Source organism: Papio anubis, chromosome 3 (assembly GCF_008728515.1).
Source record: "Papio anubis isolate 15944 chromosome 3, Panubis1.0, whole genome shotgun sequence".
Taxonomy (NCBI): Eukaryota; Metazoa; Chordata; class Mammalia; order Primates; family Cercopithecidae; genus Papio; species Papio anubis.
Genome location: NC_044978.1, coordinates 31992004 through 32015483, shown reverse-complemented (window position 1 = coordinate 32015483; position 23480 = coordinate 31992004). Strand labels below are relative to the sequence as shown.

The following is a 23480-nucleotide window of genomic DNA, read 5'->3' as shown; positions in this document are numbered from 1 at the left end:
TCAAGCCAGATGGGTATACTGTGTATTCATAAAGAGGAGGGGCATTGGGGGAATAATTCCCTTTTGTTCATTCTTTACTGGGACTATACCAGGGAAAGAATTATTGCGATTTCTCTGATTTCCTCTCCTTTTTCTTTGATCCAGTGACATAACCACGATTCCCTTTTCACCATGACTCCAGGTACTATTACTTTCCTTTTCTTTCCCTTACAGAAAGCTGATATTGCAATTGCTCCATTAACTATTACCCTTGTGAGAGAAGAGGTGATTGACTTCTCAAAACCCTTCATGAGCCTCGGGATATCTATCATGATCAAGAAGCCTCAGAAGTCCAAACCAGGAGTGTTTTCCTTTCTTGATCCTTTAGCCTATGAGATCTGGATGTGCATTGTTTTTGCCTACATTGGGGTCAGTGTAGTTTTATTCCTGGTCAGCAGATTTAGCCCCTACGAGTGGCACACTGAGGAGTTTGAAGATGGAAGAGAAACACAAAGTAGTGAATCAACTAATGAATTTGGGATTTTTAATAGTCTCTGGTTTTCCTTGGGTGCCTTTATGCAGCAAGGATGCGATATTTCGCCAAGGTTGGTTACTCACCTGCTTCAACTTTGTGCATTTTAGGTCTCAAGTGGACATTCATGGTGTTTATGAATTCACTCTAAAGAAGTTACCAGCTGCCGACTTCCTGTCCAAGTGGTTTAAGACACTTAAAGGACATCCTCTTAGCTTCGGCATAAGTCTGTGAAATATATGAACAATGTTATGCGAATGTTGCTCATCTATTTCCTTGGTGAAATTATACACACCATGGAGAGGCTATAAAATGCATAAGGTTCCTATCATTCCATGCCTTCTTGGAGGGGTACCGTGTTTTTGCTGCATATTCTCATTTTACAGTCATCTGTGTGTTGATGCACAGACCTGTATATGGGAAAATGGGCAACGTTATTTATTAACTGCAAAAGTAACACCTTGTTAGATAAAACTTCTTTGGCACACATCTCATCTCTTTTATTTTCCCATCATTAGCTCATGGAAATGGTATGGGAGAGATATTATAAAATTTTGTTTTTTCTAGGTGAGGTTACTGGATTAATATAATAGCATATTTTCAAGTACCCACAAATGCCTGGAAGGGACTAATCAGTCATTAAAAAAACCTATCCATATCGAATGGTAATACACACACATCATGGAATAAACTCACCTACCTTTAATCTCATTATGATATGTTAAATCCCTGCACTAGAATGCCTAATTATAATGAATCTACCACAAAGTGCCTATTGATTTTATTCATGTTGCACATATGAATAAGAATGATAGCCATGTTTGGCTCTTCAGAGGAATAAATCATGTTTTTCTAGTGTGATTAACATTTAAAGTCAAAATGTTTATCAGTCTACTGGCGCGTTTTAATTTAGGCTCTAGTACCCTTCTTTGATTTTACAGGATATCTTAAAAACTAATGGAGCGGGTGCCTTTCATGATACAGTTTGTTATATTGTGAGTTTTTAAAATCACTTTTGAGAATAACAAGTGATTAATTTAAGAAAACTATATGAGAAGCTCAAAGATTGGCATCTTTTGCAATCTTTTTAGTATATTTCACCCAGTGAGATAAAGGAAATACATTATGTAGGCAGCAATTATCAGTAGCTTACTTCTCTGATAGTAGGTAATTCTAGCGGGAATGATTTTAAAAATTACATTTTTATGAATTATACAGAGTTTTAAAATCTCAGTTTCACCAGATTCCCTGTGACTTCCCTGTGGTACTTCAATGAATTAGGAATATGCCAATGGTATTTGCACAGCATGACATAAGAGTGTGTGTGTGTGTATATATATACACACACATATATACATACATATATTTTTTACCTCTGACAAAATATGTAAGATTCATAGTTTTATCATCTCTGTATTTAGTTTATTTGCTCTAAGTTAAAGATATATAGAGAAGTTTCTAATAATTTGGAGGAAAATACTAACCAAATTGGGGTCTCAGAGAACATTCTGGCCCGTAAAATGATAAAGAAGTAGTTCACTCTTTGGTAAGAAGGACAGTGAAGTATGTTACCCTAGTTCTGAAATGTAAGGCAATAATATCCTGTGCTATGCTTTTTGGATAGTAGGGAGAAGTGTATGTGGGTTCGTTATGAAGTAGGACATGTCAGCCCAGTCTGGCCTGGGTTCCCGTCGATGCCTGCTCCTGGGCATGATGGCACTGCAGGTAGTTGTTTAGGTATCCAGTGTTTGTCAAGGAGTGGGAAACCTAATTGCACACAGGGACTGGAGCACAAGGCATATCAGCAATCTGTATTATCCCAGAGTCGACCATGACATATAGATGACTTCTCCTTTTCATCAAGGCTGCATCTAAATTAAGATATTTTTTCTGTGCTTTTGATTTCATTCATGAGTCATGACATTACAGTTTCACATGTAGTAACTTTTATTTCCTGGTAAGATAAACAGATTTTTAGATAGCATATTTTTCCTTGTTATTGATTGATATTTTTTCCTTCAGAATGTATTTGCTAAAAATTTATTTTATTAAAACATTTGAGATACATGTCTTTCATTTATGCTATATATGCATTTTAAAATTAAACATAGTACACTGGCAAAGTTAATGATTTTTAATGAACAAAACTATCATTTTTAAGAATGCAATGATGGTTACCCCAGTTAAGAAGAATACAGTAGCTTATTATCAGTTTTAAATAGCATGACATCCACAGATCACTTTAGAAATGTCTTTAAATATTAAAAAGTATTTATAATTCTTTTCCAAGTAAAATATGATATGAAACTATATTATTAATGTTAATAGAACACATTTAAGTTGTAATCTAGAGTGATTTGTTAAATTAAGTGACTTCTCATTTGTCTGAAATTAAGTTTAGAATATCCTAACTATAAGACATGGTCTCATGGAGAATAGAATCACAGAAATTATGAGAGCAATATGCTGTAAAGGTTATTTTTATTGTCCTGTTTGCTTCCAGATTGTCCACAGTGACCCTAAAGGAATCAAATGAATATAAAAAGGTGTATCATTTAAAAAATGATTTAGTGGGGATTAAAAAGAAATAAGAGCATATGCACATTTCTTTACCCCTTTAGTGCTGATGCTGATGAGTGAAAGTTTTACTTTTAATTTTAGAAGTAATTTTTGTCTGTCACCATAAAATAATATTGAATTTCCTTCTCTGCATAATTTCTCAGGAACTCTTTGAGAAACATGAATTGACACTTTAAAAATACTTAAAAGTAAATAATAAATAGCTGAAGTACTTTTCGCCTTTGAATTATTTATAAGTCCAATAAAATTTTTTAGATATCATGTACATTTTAAATCAGTTGACGTATTAAATCTGATATAAGGACTGGAATAGAGGACAACTTACATCTAACTTTTCTTAATTTTTACAACTGGAATAGAATGACTTATAAAAATGATTCTTAAACATATCGTAAATTATTATGCGATGTGTAGAGTTTTAAGGGATTTGAGCAGTCAGGTACTGAATCTGCGCTCTTAAATATATGATACATGTCATATAACTATACTTCCCATTGATATTAGATGAATAGTGAACATTTTGAGAGTGATTGTGTCTACATAAGGCATTTTTCAAATGTAAAATATATTTAATATCCTTTTCAGAATATATGTGAGAAGTGTTTAACTTTTTCCATCCCATCATATTTATTTAATTTTTTGTATTTCATACAGACTTTGTGATAAAGACCTTTAATTATATTCTTTTTGTTTTTCCTTGCTATTTTTCTCTCTCTATCTCCTTTATTTTAGCAACTGATGTTTTTATATAAAAAACCTTTTCATTTAAATTAGCTTCTCTCCTTTCTTAACTGCTTGAGTGGTTTATTCTACAAATATTTCCCAAGTGTTTGATCTAGTATATGTTTCATCAAAAGATTTATTTCTTAATGTTAATTGTCAGAAACTTTAGATCATAAATTGCCAAGCATGATTTAAATTTTTAGAAATATCACTTATTCACACTAGCAAGTCTAATTGTTAGACATAGCAGAGTTACTGACAACAGAGAATTGGTTATTTTTATTGGTTTATCAATATCACTTAAATTCTTAGTTATGTGCAGAATCCCATCAAATCTTTCAAAATAATACAGTATATATCTTTTGCTGTATCTCTATACCTGTATTCCCCTACTTCAGGTTTTAAAGTAAATTATTGGGAATCTATTAAGCTTTTTAAAACTATTCTATGTAAGAATTTGTAGTCAGAAAAATATTGTTATTTTATTATACTTCAAACTAGAAATTTATATCTTCACAAACTTTTAAATGTATAATTTGTTTTCTTTAAGTTGTTTTTTTTTTTTTTTTTTTTTTTTTTTTTTAGCAGGACACATAAAGGAACAGGGTCATAGCCATCCATACCCTGAAGCCATCTGATTTTTATTCATTAATAGTTATATTTGGTGCGATATCTTTGCTTGTAGCGTTATTTTTCCTCATTTTTCTCTCCTGTACTGTATCTAATACCAATGTTTTACATACGCAAGATTAACAAAATTTGGGGCCTTTTATGTTTTGGAAATTGAGTGAATTAAAGGGAGGGTTTCTTTGGTTTTAAAGTTATATCTGTGGAGTATGCTTTTATTTAATTTTTGATTTTGTTCATAAACATTGTTATGAGCTTTGCTGGTGATATTACATTCTCTTGTTTATGTTTACTTACATAATGAGTGGATAAATTTTTATGAGTATTTGTAAATTTCTTGAAATTGCTTTCTTATGGGATTCATATCAAACTATTTGGGCATTACAATTATGGAAGTATTCCAGAAATCAGAAGTTCTGACCTGTGTGTATGCTGTTAAATTTAGCTACTCTGTACTCCTTGCCCAAAATGTTTAATGATTTCCAGTTTCGTTAACTATATTGAAAAATATAAAATTAAATATTCCCCTATAAGTCAATATTTGCATAAAACTGTTAACTTGTTTTTTATTAGGTCATTCATTTCACTTTACAAATCCATTTCATACTTGTTATTAGATCCCTCTCTGGGCGCATTGTTGGAGGTGTGTGGTGGTTCTTTACCCTGATCATAATCTCCTCCTACACGGCTAACTTAGCTGCCTTCCTGACTGTAGAGAGGATGGTGTCTCCCATCGAAAGTGCTGAGGATCTTTCTAAGCAAACAGAAATTGCTTATGGAACATTAGACTCTGGCTCCACTAAAGAGTTTTTCAGGGTAAGAGATTCTGCTTTGTAGTTTCTGATTTTGTTCCTGAAATTTAACCTATTTAAACTTTGTTTCCCTCCCATAGTCAATTCCAAGGCACTATGTGAAAGTAACCCTAATTCTATTTCTGTTCTTGACCTTGTCTCTGCTTCTGACCCTTCGCTATCCCAATACTTAGGTCTAGCTCTAATTTCTGACTCCTAACTCCTCAAGAGAAAAACCACAATGTTGCAATGAAATCTGTTTTACCAAAATTGATTGTCCTTTTGGAACAACATTGAAGCAAAGTATAGTTAAGATTAGATTATTATGTTTTCAACAAAACATCTTATTTTTGTTTGATTTTAAATAAATATGACTGCATTTATCTTACCTAGTTCATAATTGAAAAACTCACATTCAAATCAATTATGTTAATTATGTGTGAGGAAACAGATTATGTTCATATGTGTTGATTCTGAATTTTCTGTGCAAAGCTTCCAAGGAAAAGCCAGCGAAGGCCCTCCACTTCCTAACTTTTAAAATATGTAGCATATTTATACTGTGTCTATTAGATGTAGGTTACTTTTTTAACTTTTGTTCTTATGCTCTCTTTTTATAGGATAAGCCCAAGGGCCTGATGTTGGCATAATTTTCTTTCTTTCTACTATTGTGTGTATAAAACAACTCTTTCTATGAAAATGTTTAAATGAAGCTGATTAACATAGGTCTAAAGCCAATATTGGTGACATATAATGGTCTCTGATAATCTATAAATATCTTCAAATATATCTGAGTTTGAGTGAGATCTAGTCCAACTTATTCATGAATTAGGATTAGGACCTTCAAATGACCATCAGAATTTGAAGACTATCTCATGCTACATTACCTCTGGTCTCTTTTCTGAATAACTTCAGTTCAGCTGAAGATACTATGGGAGAAAGGGTTCTGGGAGTGGGAGTGGTAGAACCATAGCTAATAACAGGTAGTAACTTGGGTGTATGTGAAGAGTGCAGGACCTTGAATTAGGTACCTCAATTTAAGTGCAAAGATGTGGACCATCAGCAGCTTTTTTTACTTTAATGCAGATTTTAGTATGAATCTTGTAATGTAGATTTGCCACTAATGACAATGTATTATCATTTCTAAACATATAGTCAACATGTGTATGAATACTCAGTTTTAAAATGTTGTATGTTCCTCAATTAGAAGTGCATTTAAAAGCATTTTTAATATTTGTATGCAGTGTGGCTTGCTTTTATCTTATTTGGAAAAATTAGGTGCTCCCTCTTGAAGTAAATGACATCTATGAGAATGATGCAGATGCCTGTTATAACATGATTTACTTGGTGCTACTTTTGTTGATTAAAATGATTTTTTTTTTTTTTTTTTGAGACGGAGTCTCACTCTGTGGCCCAGGCTGGAGTGCCATGGTGTGATCGTGGCTCACTGCAAGCTCCGCCTCCCGGGTTCACGCCAGCCTCCTGAGTAGCTGGGACTACAGTTGCCTGCTACCACACCCAGCTAATTTTTTTTTTTTTTTTTTTTGTATTTTTAGTAGAGACGGAGTTTCACCGTGTTAACCAGGATGGTCTCGATCTCCTGACCTCGTGATCCGCCCGCCTCGGCCTCCCAAATTGCTGGGATTACAGGCGTGAGCCACTGCACCTGGTCGATTAAAATAATCTTAATTATTTTCAGACACTCTCTTCCAGTTGAGCATGCATCTGTGGAGAGTCTCAGTTATTACCTTGTTTGGACAATAGTAGTACCAGTTACTTTTCACTACTACACGTTCACATTCACAAAGCTTTTCAGTATATCTTCACTGAGTCAATCATAGAAACACGTGTCTTAATCACCAAGGTGCTAGAATCGTATGCCCAGTGTATTCACATTCCCTAGTAGACAAGATAAGAAAGCTAGTTGAGTCTGGGAAAAGAATGTTGCTACTTTTCTGTTTCAGTGCACTAACCTCATGGAGCCCATTTGTTCCAATATGCAGTTGTGGAGGTTTTATAAGGTTGTGGAGCTTTTCTTCCCTAGAGTAATAGAGAAGTGATGATGGATAGTTAGCCAGCTGATGACTTCTATCTATCAGTATAGCTCCCCAAAGAAGTCTCTTATCCGTTACCTGTTTTAACCTAACAATATTTCTGTCTGATAGTGAGGGCAATGATTTTTGTTTGATATCTGTGCATTATTAAACAGAAGCTCAGATAATTTTGGGTATTTGATTAAATCCATGCAACTAATAAATATGCTGAGGTCTTTTCCTCCTAGCCAGGGTTCTTTCTATACACTATTTTTCCTTGTGCAGCAAAGTCTCTGGATTTATTTCACTGCCTTCGTGCTCTGTTCTTGGTTACATCCACACTTGCTTGTGTAATGCTAGAACATCAGACATGGTTGAAACCCAAGCAAGTCCTCACCATTCCTCTCAAACTATCTCCAAAAGGAACTGTTGATGAAATGACATTGGCTAGGTCTCAGTGCATATAATGTTGTAGTGAGCTTCTCCTTATCTAGAGAAAGAAGAATGTGGGCTCAAACTTGTTTAAAATCACACTATTCTGTTTGTACCAAAAAACAGAAGCCAACAAAACAGCAGGCATCACCAAAGAGAATAGGAACTTTATATGTTAATTCTTTCATTGAAGTATATGACATGGTTGCAATTTTGGAAATTATGTATATTAAAGTTTTGTTTCTTCAAGTTGAATTAAATAAAAATGTTGCTAGTTCATGAGTAATTTTGAGCAATTTTGCTAACTGTATTACAATAATGTTTGATAATTGGATGCCGTGATGACAATAGTGAGGAAAATCTTATTTATGCTTCTGATTCTCAAAATGTTTTCTAGGATACTATGGCTTTCCAACTGTATCCATCAAGTATCATACTTTTCACATAGAGTTGACTGAATTAGTACAGGGAAACTGCATAACAGATTCCCTTTGAGTCAATAACTTTTTTTCATAGAACGTTATGTAAAATATTGAACAAAATGAAGCTAATTTAGAGACATTTTAAAGACAAAAAGATTTGATTTTCATTAATATTGTTTCCTTAAATCATAGGGTGAACTGCAGTATGTCTATTGGCTATAGTGTGGTTGAATTGCTGAGTTTCTGTGGAAAAATATGGCAAATGGAATTCTTGTTTCTACACCTAAAATTAACATTCACCACAGGTCTTGGGTTCATCCTCTCTCAACTTTCCTTTGGTTCTAAGGAATTTTGGGACTTCTGTGTAAGGTAGATACAGAACAGGGTGAATGCTGGCAGACTGATTATTATGGTGTCCAGCCTATCAGGAAAGGGATATGGATGAAGTGGGCTGAAGCAAGACTGAAAACATGTATTGCTTACTTTGTTCTCTGCTCATTCATTATGCTTACTTTCCGAGTCAAGACCCAGTAAAATAGCTGATTACACATGCAATAATGCACTTTTATCACTTGCTAATCTTTAAAGTTCTAACATTTATCTTCATGTTTTGTAGTGTGGCTTAATTTGGCTTTAGTGATAGCTTTGTCCTTTTTATGGTCGTTTACAACTGGGAATTTTATTAGTTTTATTATTGCTAAATTTTCTGCTATCACTGAGTTTATCAAGTCAACTGATAAATTAGTTTTCATCATAGCCAGAGATTTGGATTTAGCATTGCAGACATGGATTTGAGAAGTTAGGTCATTTTCTAAATTTCAAATAGTAACTAACTGAAAGATAAAAAGTAAGTTGAGGCCATTTAGAAATTAAAGTCCAATTCTAAAACAGGATTCACAATTTTGAACTCCTAGTCTTTTGTCTCAATGTTAATTGTTTCCTAAAAGTATATTCTTGTTGAAATAAAAGCACTTTATATAAATTTATAAGATGAATATTTTGTTTAATAGTTAGGGATCTGTTTTGTACTGACATGATGTTTGTTTTTCCATTAAAGTCTAAGATATTTTCAGATTTCAGGTAAATCATAACAAACCACATTATATTAATATTACTTTAGTAAAGTCAGTGAGTATGTAATTGTCATAGAAGTTCAATTTAAGCTGCAGATTTTCTAATTTAAAATCTATGCTTTTCTTCAGTGATGATCATTAAACGAAACATTCATGAAATATTTACTTTGTTTGCTTGAAAGAGAGAGTAAATGGAGAACAATCTTGTAACCACCAAGAGATGTGAGGAAAATGAGTCTGTCTTCATTTTCTGCAGTTTTCTGTTTATGGAACTCATGCACATCCTTGTACAGAGTGAATGATAAAGTCTGAATCATTTTGGAGTTACTGATCATCCCTAATTATAGTGCCACTGTAGCATACCTATAATTAAGAGAGAATTAGCCTTTCAATTATAAGCCACTATTTTTAGAGCTTCACATTTTAATAATCTCTTATCTCAATAAAATAGGACAGATCTTGAATTAGATGACTTTGTGTAGAAAATGATTGTATAGGACCCATATGCAGTATGTTACTACAGAAACTTTGATTTTTAAGGACAGGAAATGGTTTTCTTATCTAAACCTATCATTGGCCCGTCAAACCACAAAGCACAAGTATTAGCTTGCAGATAGGAAGTAGCTCTTCGTGCCTGTGCTGTCTCCCACACTGCAATCTGTTCCTTCTGGTTGTCTCCTCTGGGAGGATGAGGGACACAGATTATTCTCTAAATATATGGTCTACTTTGATGATAATGTTGAAAGAAAAAGATTCTGAACGTTGCCAAAATAAAGGTATTTGCCTTCTTGTTTAATGCAGTTTGTTCCATCTGCAAAAGATATTTAATCTGGTAGTAAACCACGAGACTCTACTGTTATTACTCAGCATTGTAGACTTTTTATAGAGTTTAGAAATAGTATAAATAATGGATAACTAATATTAATGCAGCTGTTACTTACCAGTGAAATAATTAGTTTGAAATTTTCCATGTGCATACATGGTCTCCTATATAATCAATATTACAAGAGAATTAAAATAATTGAGAGCATTTTTTTTAAAAGACGGTAACCTTTTTTCAACTCTCTCTATGGCTTACGATACACTTATTTATATTTACATATGAAAACATTCCTGAAATATAATTGCAAATAAAAATGTTCTAGCCATTATGACACTTCTTCTATGGAACTATGTGAATTGCTATTTCATTAAAGTTACATTTAAATCAGTTATTGTTTGTGTTTAGTAATAATACAGCGTGATTTCTTTTTTGACATGTTATAAATAATGGATTTCACGAATCTGTGATTCCCCATACTTATTTTATTATTCCTAGTATTGCTAATGATTTATCTGCCACAGTTGCCTCTACTGCCTATTTCTATGAAGGCAGAAATATGTATGTCTATGATACATATGTATATATCTATTTATCAATACATAATATCTTTCAAATATTTTGGAAATAAAATGAGTATAGCCATTTGTGTCTCTATATATGTAGAACATTACTCATATCGAAATAGACCTTTCATAGATGTGTCATCCATGCTTAAATATTTAAATAGTTTCAAAAATAGTAGGTGTTAAATAAATGCTGAATGTGAATAAATAGGGAAAAAGTAGCATCGGATGCATATGTTGCAAGTCACTCATGCATGGTTAGTCATCTATTACAAATTTTTCTTCCTTAGTTTTTTGGGGGCTTGATTATAGCAGAACAATCTGCACAGCTGACAACTCTTGCATGCCCAATCCTTCTGTAGATGATCCAGGAGACGTTAAAATCGTTTCCTCTCTGGTTGGCAGTTTTTCTTTCTCTGACATTTTAATTTTTATCACCATTCCACAGAACATCTGAGAAAGCATTGAATTCATAGAGCATCCTAAATGTATTTATGAATACATTTAGCCTAAGTTGCCTTCGGGAGAACCCATGATCTCTGATTTCAGCTAACACTAGTAGGTTAACAATACTGGAAGGGTCAAAATGTTCCCTTTAAAATGTATTACCCAGTTTAAGGACCGTGCAGCTCATTCAGTAGTTCTTAAATTTCACAGGAAGAGAAAAATAAGGAAATGTAGAGGAAGCCATGATGAAACATATGTTTTTGGTGACCCAATGCTAAGGAAGGTGTATGTCTGCTTGTTGAATTGTAATTATTGTGCAAAGTGGCAGCTTTTCCCAGGGTAGATGTGTTATTTTGGTCATTCTCTTTCCATAACTATTCTTTGTAAATATCAATGTGTTCTGTAACCATGCAATTGTGTCTTTTAAAGACCAGTCTTGCGATACACTGGCTAAATAATTTGACTAATCAGATTACAGGAGACTTTCTATTATTGTCCATACCAAAGAGAAAGCATTCATTTTCATACCAATAGCAGATCATGAGAACAATTCATCTAGAAGGAAAGGTTAAAACAATACAGAAGTGATTTGGGTTTAGTCTCTCATTTCAAAACCTTTCTAAAATTCCTGTTTAAATGCTTCACAGAAAATATTAATTTCAGAATAAATTACAGGTGCTTTAAATGCCTTAGATTTCAATTCACTTTATTATTTTATTTAACTAAAAGAATCATCTCTGCCTACCTGTGTTGGATCTTTCACTCTAATTGCCATGGTGATAAACATGGTCCCAGAGCTCTGTAGAGAAGAGAATGGAATTGTTCAATTATTTAAATATATAGGAATCAAATCTCAACTAAATATAAGTATTATTGATAACATTTTGAAAATTATTCAATTAGACTTTTGATATTTGAAGGAAAATTTGATGGTTCACTTCTATAATCCTAACACTTTTGGAGGCCGAGGCAGGCAGATTACGAGGTCAAGAGATCAAGACCATCTTGGTCAACATGGTGAAAATCCATCTCTACTAAAAATAAAATCCAAAAATTAACTGGGTGTGATGGCATGTGCCCAGCTACTCTGGAGGCCGAGGAAAGAGAATAGCTTGAACCCTGGAGGTGGTGGTTGCAGTAAGCCGAGATCGTGCTACTGCACTGCAGCCAGGCAACAGAGCGAGACTACGTCTCAAAAAAAAAAAAGAAAAGAAAATTTGATATTAAAGTAATTTATATTTTGCATTTCTGGCAGATAATTTTGCCCTAGCTTCTACTAAGTGATTAGCCAAAGCAAAGAAATTGGTAAAGGTGGTTGCTTATTTTCATAGGGAAATGATTTTTTGTTTATTTGTTTGTTTGTTTCTTGAGACAGGGCCTCACTCTGTCACCCAGGCTGCAGTGCAATGGCACAGTAATGGCTCACTGCAACCTCAACCTCCTGGCTTGAACTAATCCTCCTGAGTAGATGGGACCATAAGTGTTCGTCACCACGCTCAATCAGTTTCTAAATTTTTTTGTAGAAACGGGATCTCCCTATGTTGCCCAGGCTGGTCTCGAGCTCCTGGGCAAAAGTGATTCTCCCACCCTGGCCTCCCAGAATGCAGATATTATAGGTGTGAGCCACCTTGCCCAGCCCAAAAATGAAATTTTAAAAATAAAATGGAAATTGGACAAATCAAGCGATGACAAATATTCTTAAAGTTTCAAAATATGATATTTCATAGTGTCTTTAAAGGAACAAAGATCTTATCATAGTAGAAGATGTTTTATAGATTCTAAAATTTATAGTATCTCTCTCAAATCTTATAGTCTATGTGTCTTCTTTAACAATGTTGAGTAGAATTAAAAGTTTCATATTAGCATTAAAATTTAAACAAAATTAGAGGCTTGTGTGAATATTTGTGCTTTTCAAAATGAAATATACCAAGCATTAAAATGATTGCAGACATGTTATTGTGGCTAGCATCTGGTAAATACAAATAAGAAATATATAAGATTACCTTTTCTTACCTGTATATAAAAAGTATAAAGTCATTGTCCTATATAATTTTGCTCCAAATACTTTTCTGACTCGTCTTTCATTCCTGACATAGCAAAAAGAATGTAGACTTAAGCTAAATCCTTTCAGAAGGCAGACAGTGACGACTAATGAAACAACTTTGATCTTTTTATCAGAAAGATTGAGATCAGAGCCTTCAAACATTTGTTTCAGGATACAGATACACTTTCCATGTATGGGTTAGTAATGTGATATTTGAGGATAAGAAATGTAGAAAGTATCATGGTCATTGACTTACCAAAGGGATTTATACTGATACTACAAGGGGCCCATTCTGTCTTGTGTATATTAGTGGGATTTTCCTGGTTACTTTTGAATTTGCAGCCATTTTTCCTTTTATGTTACTTCCTAAATTCTAGGGTTTTGTTTTTGTTGTTGTTGTTGTTGTTGTTGATTTCCTTATTTTGAAATCAAGTTCAGTGCTTGTTTTTTTTTTCATAGTCAAATTTTCTTAAGGTTGTTAGAACCTTCCTTCTTTCCTTCTATTCTTCCTTCCTTCCTTCCTTCCTTCCCTCTTTCATTCTTTCTTGTAACCTCAAAATATTGAAACACTGCTCTTTAGCTTGGCAGTGGGATATATAGAGATATTTCCTAAAGCAATGGTAGCTGGTTACAGAGTACAGTACAAATGGTCTCGTAGTGTTCCTAGTTTCCAAAAAACCAACTGTGCTGCCGTGAAAATTTGTTCATTTATAATGAAAAAGAATATCACAGACTTTTAAATTAGGATAGTTCGCTAACACAACCAATTTTTCTCATAATTACATTCACTTTTTAATTGCATAAACACACACACATACACACAAACATTGAAAATGCAGTATTTCTGAATTCATGTTGTTGAGGTTAGATCAAGATGCTGAATTAAAATATTTTAAAAGCCATTATCTCACATTGCAGATAAGTTCCTTCTATGTGGTGATCTCTAATGTCCATATCATCTGTAAACACAGAAGTTAGATTACAAATAAGCTTCCAATTTATGTTCATATTAGAGATACCATGACATTTATTGAGTTAATCATCCAAACAATTCTTGAATATACCTTACAAATTCGTTAAGAGTCACTATTTTTATTGACAATCTAATCTATTTTGTTAGTTTTCATTGTTATGGTCTTTAGAAAGTTCTTACAAGATCAAAGCTTGTATCTTAAGTATTTTCATTTATTTGTCCTAATTCTGGCTTAATTGTTTTCTTTTGCATGTTATAGACACATCAAATATATGGAGAGAACTCTCATCTCTTTCTTAACTTTTCTTATCACTAACCTTAAAATTCTAAATTCCCTCAACCATTAATTATTATATTTTCAAACCCTTCTTATGGTTTTCACATATTTTAATTGCAGGTTTGCCCATGTTATTCTTACAATGTGATATATAGATCTGGGGTCTGATTTCATCTACTTATAGAGGATCTTTTAATTTTTTTTTTTTATTTCAATAGGTTTTGGGGGAACAGGTGGTGTTTGGTTACATGAATCAGTTCTTTAGTGGTGATTTCTGAGGATCTTGACCTGAATCTGAAAATTAAGACTTCAGACCACAATTTCAATCTGAACATTTGTGTTGTTCAGGCAGCCCAGTGTTTACATGGAGAAAAAAAAGACTCTAATGAAATAATGCATTCTTCAGTTACTACAATCACACCATTCTCTATTACTCCATTGCTATTTATTTTGCTCATTATTATATCCTCCTTGGCCTTTAAAGTATTTGAAATTAAAATTCTGTTATCTAGACTCTATAATTTCATTTAAAATCTTTAAGTTGATTAGCTTTTGTGGTAACTGCTTGGAATTAATTGTTTGCCTTAATTTGAAGTTTACTGAAAACCTGGTTGATTTTAATGAATTGTGGTAAGCCTCATTGCTATTCTATGAATATGAATTGATTGAAGTTACATGCCAACTTTTGCATTCACTCCTGTTTAATTTTACATTAGTTTTTTTTGTTTGTTTGTTTTTTGGGGTTTTTTTTTTTTTTTTTTGCTCATTTTCCTAATCCCATAACACTGATTCTATCATATACAATAGTAATATCTGCAAATTTGAAATATTTGTCATGTATATCTTCATCCAGATTGTTGACTGAAATACTAGACATAATGGAAATAAGTATATAATCAGTGGTATAACAGCAGCTTCTGTTGAAATCAGCATTTGTATACAAAGAAATATTCAATGTTTTTAAAATATGATTGATATTTTCATCACAAACTCGTCTAATTTCCATAAACCTAATTTTCTATCTCAGCCACAAAAATATGACATACTTTTCAAATGTTTTGATCGTAATCAAGATGTTCGTGATAGATCTTGAATGCACCAATTGAACAACACTATTAAAAATAACACTATTGGCCGGGCGCGGTGGCTCACACCTGTAATCCCAGCACTTTGGGAGACCGAGGCGGGCAGATCACGAGGTCAGGAGATCGAGACCATCCTGGCTAACACGGTGAAACCCCATCTCTACTAAAAAAATACAAAAATAATTAGCCGGGCGTGGTGGCAGGTGCCCATGGTCCCAGCTACTTGGGAGACTGAGGCAGGAGAATGGCGTGAACCTGGGAGGCGGAGCTTGCAGTGAGCCCAGATTGCGCCACTGCACTCCAGCCTGGGTGACTGAGCAAGACTCTGTCTCAGAAAAATGAATAAATAAATAAATAAATAAATAACACTATTAAAAATGAAAGATGGGGTCATAGGGGTATCACTTGCTCTTCCTCTACATTATCAATTCACATTGTATGCGTATATGTGCACATATAGTTAATACATAAGGTATAAAGAGTAGGCATTCCATTAATTATGTCATTTACCATTCATAAGGGAATGAGAACATATGGAAATAACATTTGCATTGTCAACTTTAAAGTCATCGCTTTTTAAGCATAAAAATTACCAAAAGATAAGATTCTGTGAATACTACAAGCGTTAGCATGTGATATGGTTAGCCTTTGGATCACCACCCAAATTTCATCTTCAATTGTAATCCCTATAACCCCCGTAATCCCCATGTGTCAAGAGAGAGTCCAGGTGGAGGTAATTGATTCATGGAGGCGGTTTTCCCCATGCTGTTCTTGTGATAGTGAGTGAGTTCTCCTGAGATCTGATGGTTTTTTAAGTGGCTCTCATCCTTTGCTCAGCACTTCTTCTGCCACCTTGTGAAGAAGGTACTTTGCTTCCCCTTTGCTTTTCGCTGTGATTTTAAGTTAAATGAGTCCTCCCCAGCCATGCTGAACTGTGAGTGTGTCAAACTCTTCCTTTTATAAATTACCCAGTCTTGTCCAGTTCTTTATAATAGTAGGAAAACGAACTTATATAACATGACTCTAGTTTGATCACATTTGAGAGTAATTTCAAAACGCCAAAGAGAGCTCTGAGACTTAGCTTTACTTCTGGTGGATTAAAATGCTGCAACGGCCTCTAGTTTATTCAAGCCTCGATTTACTTATAAATTATATGTAGATATTTACTGGATTGCTCCAAATTTTATAATATTGTTAAGTGACTTTTTTGTTTTTACCAAAACATTTTTAATCTAAACTCTATGCTGAGGATTTTTATGGTTTAGTGTATATACACATCTATTGAAAATTTGGATATCCAGGTGTTATTCTTGGTTCTTCTATGGGCTAATGAGTTATGCTAACTTGGGAAAGGTAATCTTTTTGAATCTTGATTCTATAATAAATGGCTTAGATTGTAAAATTTTTAGATTTTTAAGATTCATTCTAGTACTAATCATTTGAAAACCATAAACTGTTACAAATACTTATAATTGGCCGGGCGCGGTGGCTCACGCCTGTAATCCCAGCACTTCGGGAGGCCAAGGCAGGTGGATCACGAGGTCAGGAATTCAAGAGCAGTCTGGCCAACATGGTGAAACCCCATCTCTACTAAAAATACAAAAAAATAGCCAGGCATGGTGGTGGGCGCCTGTAATCCCAGCTACTCGGGATGCTGAGGCAGGAGAATCACTTGAACCCAGGAGGTGGAGATTGCAGTGAGTGGAGATGGCGCCATTGCACTCCTAGGCTGGAGTGAGACTCCATCTCAAAAACAACAACAACAACAAACAAACAAACAAACAAAAAACAGTTATAGGCGGGGCGTGGTGGCGCACACCTGTAATCCCAGCACTTTGAAAGGCTGAAGCGGGTGAATCAACTGAGGTCAGGAATTTGAGACCAGCCTGACCAGCATGGTGAACCCCTATCTCTACTAAAAATACAAAAATTAGTTTGGCGTGTTGGCGGGTGCCTGTAATCCCAGCTACTGCGGAGGCTGAGGCAGGAGAATTACTTGAAACGGGAGGCGGATATTACAGTGAGCCGAGATCGCGCCACTGCGCTTCAGCCTGGGCCACAGAGCGAGACTTCGTCTCAAAAAACAAAACTGTCCCGGCGCAGTGGCTCATGCCTGTAATCCCAGCACTTTGGGAGGTGGAGGCGAGTGGATCACTTGAGGTCAGGAGTTCGAGACCAACTTGACCAACATGGAGAAACCCCGTCTCTACTAAAAATACAAAATTAGCCCAGCGTGGTGGCGCGTGCCTGTAGTCCCAGCTACTCTGGAGGCTGAGGCAGGAGAATAGCTTGAACCTGGGAGACGGAGATTACGGTGAGCCAAGATCGCGCCATTGCACTCCAGCCTGGGCAACAAGAGCAAAACTCAGTCTCAAAAACAAAACAAAACAAAACAAAACAAAACACACACACAAAAGCCTTATAGTTGTAATTGTTAATAAATACCATTTACATTTTTAAGAAGCTGAGAAATCACATCATTTTAGTGTTAGAAGTACAGTTTAATGTGAATCTTGTTAATATTTTAAAATTAGTTTTAAAATGATAAATTAATCATATAAAAATTTTCATGAAAACAAATCAAACTACTTTTCTGTAAATTGTTTTATTAACTGTAACTATTTATAAGCAACTAATTTATTGTATTTTAATAAAAAACTGGGAAACACTGTGAGGTTTTATATAAAATGTCATGATTACCTCGTGCATCTGATTTTAATTATTCGAAAAATATTTTATGCTCACTTGATTCATTACTTCATGGAATTGAGTTTGAATACAAATTTTTTTTAATCCCAAAACTGAAACCTGACATTTTAGTAAAGCTTAATGTGCAAAGGAATGTCTAGAGAAATATTTTTATTGACTTTATTCAAGTATTTACCATTAATTTTTAAATTTCATATATGTAATATATGATGTAGTCTTTGTGTAAAATAAAATTAATATGTAAGCAAAACCCATTATCTTTAGCCAAATGAATAAGAAGTAGTAAGTCAGTGGACTTAAGCTCTGTGAAAATCTTTATTGATATGACACAACTTTATTATTCAGGCATGCTTAATTTATATGAAATGTTTCTTCAACAATGCTAGACAGTGAGCATATTTTTCCTTTGACTCTTTGAGTGGATATTAATATAACACACTGTTATTTTCTGTGAATTGTTAGTTGAACTGATATGCCTATTAATAATACAAAACCATGGAAAGAGATTTAAATAGCTATGTTCAAAGAAACTTGACTTCTTAAGAAACACAGAGAAGTCAAAGTATGCACCAGATGAAACTATAGGCATCATTTTTCTCCTTATCGAAATGTGATGGCAGATGTTGTTACTGGTGCACTGGACGCTTGCAGTCTCCCAGGATGGAAATCAAGAGAAACTACCAATTATAGCTACACAAATAAAGTTTATTAGCTTGTGCACAAGGGACACATCACTGAGAAAGGGAAAGGAATGCTCCATGAGGGTAGTGTGTATGTTAGTTTTATAGGATCTTTCTATAGGGAAGGATTCTATCAGGACTTTCTAGAGCTTGGGCAGTGGCACAACATGCTACATATATCATATGTAGCGTTAGCATTTTAAATCTTCCCCCCGGGGAACTATTTTTAGCACTAAAATAAGAAAGGGGTAACTATAGGTTGGAGTTTAATTCTAACTGTGCATGCAGTGGCTCCAGGGAAGTCCCTAACCTTCTGAAATAAAAACTTACAATTAAGAGCTTCTTGGGAGTTTTGTTACTGATTGACTGAGAGTTAGATAAGCTAGAGCTTGAGTGAGGGGCTTTTATCCTTTTTCTCCAGCCCATATTAAAACAGGGAACCAACCAGCCTGCTCGTCTCAATGTCATCCTGAATAATTTCATTTCACTTTATTATGCTTGCTTAAAGAATGTTTGTATTTGATTTAACATGTAGCTTCAAAATACAAAGTCTTCTAGCCAGGCACAGTGGCTCACACCTGTAATCCCAGCACTTTGGGAGGCCAAGACGGGTGGATCACCTGAGGTCAGGAGTTCAAGACCAGCCTGGCCAACATGGTGAAACCCCGTCTCTACTAAAAATACAAAAATTAGCCAGGCGTGGTGGCAGGCCCCTGTAATCCCAGCTACTAGAGAGGCTGAAGCAGGAGAATTGCTTGAAGCCGGGAGGCGGAGGTTGCAGTGAGCCGAGATCATGCCATTGCACTCCAGCCTGGGGGATAAGAATGAGACTTCATGTCAAAAAAAGAAAAAAGAAAAAAAAAATACACAGTCTTCCTTGGCTTAGCTGTATGGGATACATACATATGTATATAGGATATATACACACACACACACACACATGTATATATGTATAGAGAGAGAGAGAAAGAGAGAGAGAGTTTAAATTTCGTGAAAAGCAGCATGTAGATTGGGGAAAAGGTTGAAAATCAAGGTGCAGTTATTCCTGAGAAAGACTTGTAACTCTTCCCTGGGGCCATCTTGACAGAAATGATTGTCAACCCCTTTGTTTTCCTTTTGCATTGCATCATGTTCTTCTCTGGACCAGCATTCTGATCAGTATTACAGATGATGGGAAATTATGTGATTTATTTTAAAAGTCTGTGTGGCTTGCCTGTGTTCCCTCTTCTACTTTAGTAAAATTTGCTCAAATGTAGATATTGCTTGTGAGGGTGGAGATCCTCATTACCTGGCGTTCATCTCCAAAGTCCACACAAAGGGGCTAATTGAGGCAATTCGATTTGTATTTGATTTGCATTTTCTATACAATTGCTTAAATTATCTGTGTGCTTTTGGTAGAACAATATGTGCATGTAACATGAAATTGCTGGATTCCACAATTTTAACAAGAAATGCTATTAGTAACAGTATCTTAGTTGACCACATGGTATTACACTATTTTTTAGTGTATTTGTAAATATATTCTAAGAAATAAGTAGTCAAGACGCTGGAGTGGATCTGATGATTGTAGTGTGCCTTGATCCCCAGTGCATCAGGTAGACCACTAACATATGAATTAGGCCAAACTAAACATTGTCACCTACGTTAACCTATTAGGTTGGCACAAAAGTACTTGTAGTTTTGCCATTGAAAGTAGTGGCAAAACCAGCAATTACTTCTGCACCAACCTAATGAAAAATAACTATAATTTATCATGTGTCTTCTTAGATGAGAAGCCCAGAGAAGAACTTTGCTTTGCCTTTGGAATGTTTTTCTGCTGATTACTTTTTTATTTTTATTTTTTATTTTTGCTATGATTTTGGAGAAAAATCAAGATTTCTAGGCATCATTTTTATTATTTAGTGTAACACTTTTTCTGATATGTTCAATAGAAAGTAAATATATATATTCTGAATTGTCTCTCAGTAAGAATGTCATCAGATTCCTCCAATTCTTGTTTTGAAAGTAGCTATGAAATTCAAATTAATAAATGTCTTGTCCTAATGAATCACAGTTTTCAACAGAACAGTATTATAATGTTTATGAATTATCCTATTTGTTTACCTTTGGCTAAATATGTTCAAACAATAGTTCTTGAAAAGATATGGTCATGAAAACATTTTGTTAACTTTGTTTAAAAAGTGAACAGTAGACTAACAACTGAGAGTCAAATGAATTAGCTAATTGAGGAAAAAAAGTCTATCTTACAGAAATTCTGACTTATGAAAAAAGTTACTTTCAGTCTGATTCAATATCATCAATGTGTATTTTAAAGTCTTAGATAGTTTATAGATGTTATTAATCTACAATCATGTCATAAAATCATGTTCATTATAAGAATATGTCATATATGTTATAATACATGTGAAGCCCCCTTATAAAAAAATGACTGATTAACAGAACTTGTATGTCTAGGTGTCCTAACATACCAGGAGCAATACATCTTCTAAATGATTCCAAGCTGCAAAGACAGTTATCAATAGCTCAGACGAAAGTAGCTAGGTCCATTTTTTTTCTAGATTGTATTTTAAAGTCCTTTCATTCTTGGAAATACTATATTTATACTTAGAAAAATATTCTTAAAATCAGCAGAAAATATTTTATGAATGAAACAGAAAATGGTATTGCTACTTTTTGAATTTTCTCTGAAGGGCATTCATATCTATAAAGCATTTCATGTAATATTTTAATGTCTCAAAATTGATATTTTAAACTTGGAAAAACTGACATTTAATGGATGATTTGATAAAACAATTGTGTCATCATTTTGAACTCTTCTTTATCAGCCTGTGGTTTTGTTCCAAAATTGTGATATTGACATCATGTTTTTATGAGAATTCATATTACAAAAAGACTTTGAGGTTTAGCAAGATTGCTTACTATTTAATCAAACTCAAATGCTATAACTAATCTTTAAATTTGGTTGAGAATATGAAGGCAGACTATAGGAGAAAACAAACGAATAAGCAGTTTCTACATTAGGCAAAATTTCAGATAAAGCAAAAACGGTTTATCATTCCTAACCAAATCACAAAATAGCCAATTGGCATACATTTATTAAGAACCTACTATGTACAAAGTGTCATGCTAAACATAGCTGGGGTCCTAGTAAAATTTTCAGTCTCATAGATATGCTTTTACAACAGAGAGAAAGCTTGATTCACTAGGCAATGAATTTTAAAATCTGAAATCTGAAGTGGCATTGTTTGGTAATAGATTTAACAGTGGTTTACTTAATTAGGTGAGAGAAAAAGTACTAAGAAGTAAGGAATGTTGACCTATATTTAGGGTTAAAGTATCTTTTTCAGGAGATATCTAGGCCTTCTGCCTGCATAGACCACTGAGCTGAAATGGTCCATGAGCCTGTCTCAATACAACAGCCCCTACTCAAATGGTGACAGTGAGAAACACAACTAAAGTCAGCATCTCTGTTATGCTGTCCATAAACCCCAGTGATAACAAGCATACTCTATACTCTATTTGCACTTGACCCAAGACTTTCACCAAAATAGAGTGCTTTTATATGTAAAGCTACCTGAATCCTTAGGGCAGTATTATAAAACATTTGGATTTATATCATATGTCTGCTTTTTGTAAGGTAAAGGTTGTATTTTTAAAATTCCTTAGAATAAAAAAACAAACAACCCCCCCCAAACCTCTTGAGTTTTAAAAGTAAGTCTTCAATTTCAATTTTCCATTTCAAACTTACTAAATTAAAATAACAAAAGGGTTATTCAAAGTCATCTTCCCAAAAGAGATTAAAGTCATGTGAGAAAGTTGTGAATAGAAAAATAAGCAGACATTCAAATGCTTTGACTTTCCAACTCTATGCTCAGCTTCTTTTGAGTCTGAATAGGAAGTATTAAATGACTCTTTTGATGTGTATCTTTGCTTTTGAGTCCATTAAGTTTTAAGATAAATATTCCTTCAATAATACAGTTTCAATTAGCCCTTCTTTCTTTCATATCTGTCACTGATAAGAATGTTGGTTTTTTTCCAGTATATCTTGAAATAAATGGTTTTTGGTGTTTAAATATTCAAAGAAAAAAAAATCCTGTTTAATTAAAAGAAAACTTCAATGGCCAAAGAATATTCTTCAAAAAATCGGTGTTATTCTAGAAACATTTCAGTCAGTATCAGATAGAAGCTTCCAGCATAATATTATCTTTATTCTGCAGCTAATAGGCATTTCATTAGGATCTCACCACTTACATGCCTGACCAATTCACATTACACAGATCCTGTTCTACCACTAATTAGGAATAGACCATTTAGGATTTGGGCAGCAAAGATACCCTTTTTATTGTCTCCTAATTTGAATTATTCCTATAGATTGTATAGTGCATTTTTCAATTTATTTTGGATTGTGACTATTTCAGATGACTTCTAGACATAAAGTATTTTGTTTACCACAGTAAATTGATGTTTCAGGTCCTCATAAATCTATTAAAATGATTTGGCATCATAACAAGTTCATAGAATTGTTACTAATGAAAAAATTTGTTGAAAGATGAGATTTGTTCATATCGTGTGTATCATCTATGTTTTGAAAAGTAATACCTCCTTTTGTATTTTGTGAGTAATTTTTTAGGGCCATCTCTTAATGCTATCTGGCCCCTTGCTTTTCCTGCAGAGATCTAAAATTGCAGTG

General features: G+C 34.0%; 1 protein-coding gene across 4 annotated transcripts in view; it reads left to right on the top strand.

The window, feature by feature from the left end:
- GRIA2 (glutamate ionotropic receptor AMPA type subunit 2) overlaps positions 1-23480 on the top strand; it is a 148766-nt gene that overhangs the window by 119127 nt on the left and 6159 nt on the right. For all 4 annotated transcript variants that reach the window (XR_647471.3, XM_003899304.5, XM_003899303.5 and 1 more), the window contains exons 11-13: positions 214-584; positions 5059-5257; positions 23463-23480. The exon at positions 23463-23480 is cut by the window's right edge and continues 230 nt beyond it. Coding sequence is in view for 3 of the 4 variants with exons in the window: in XM_003899304.5 (XP_003899353.1) it covers positions 214-584; positions 5059-5257; positions 23463-23480 (588 nt within the window). In the remaining variant the exon portion in view is untranslated. The remainder of the gene's footprint in view (positions 1-213; positions 585-5058; positions 5258-23462) is intronic.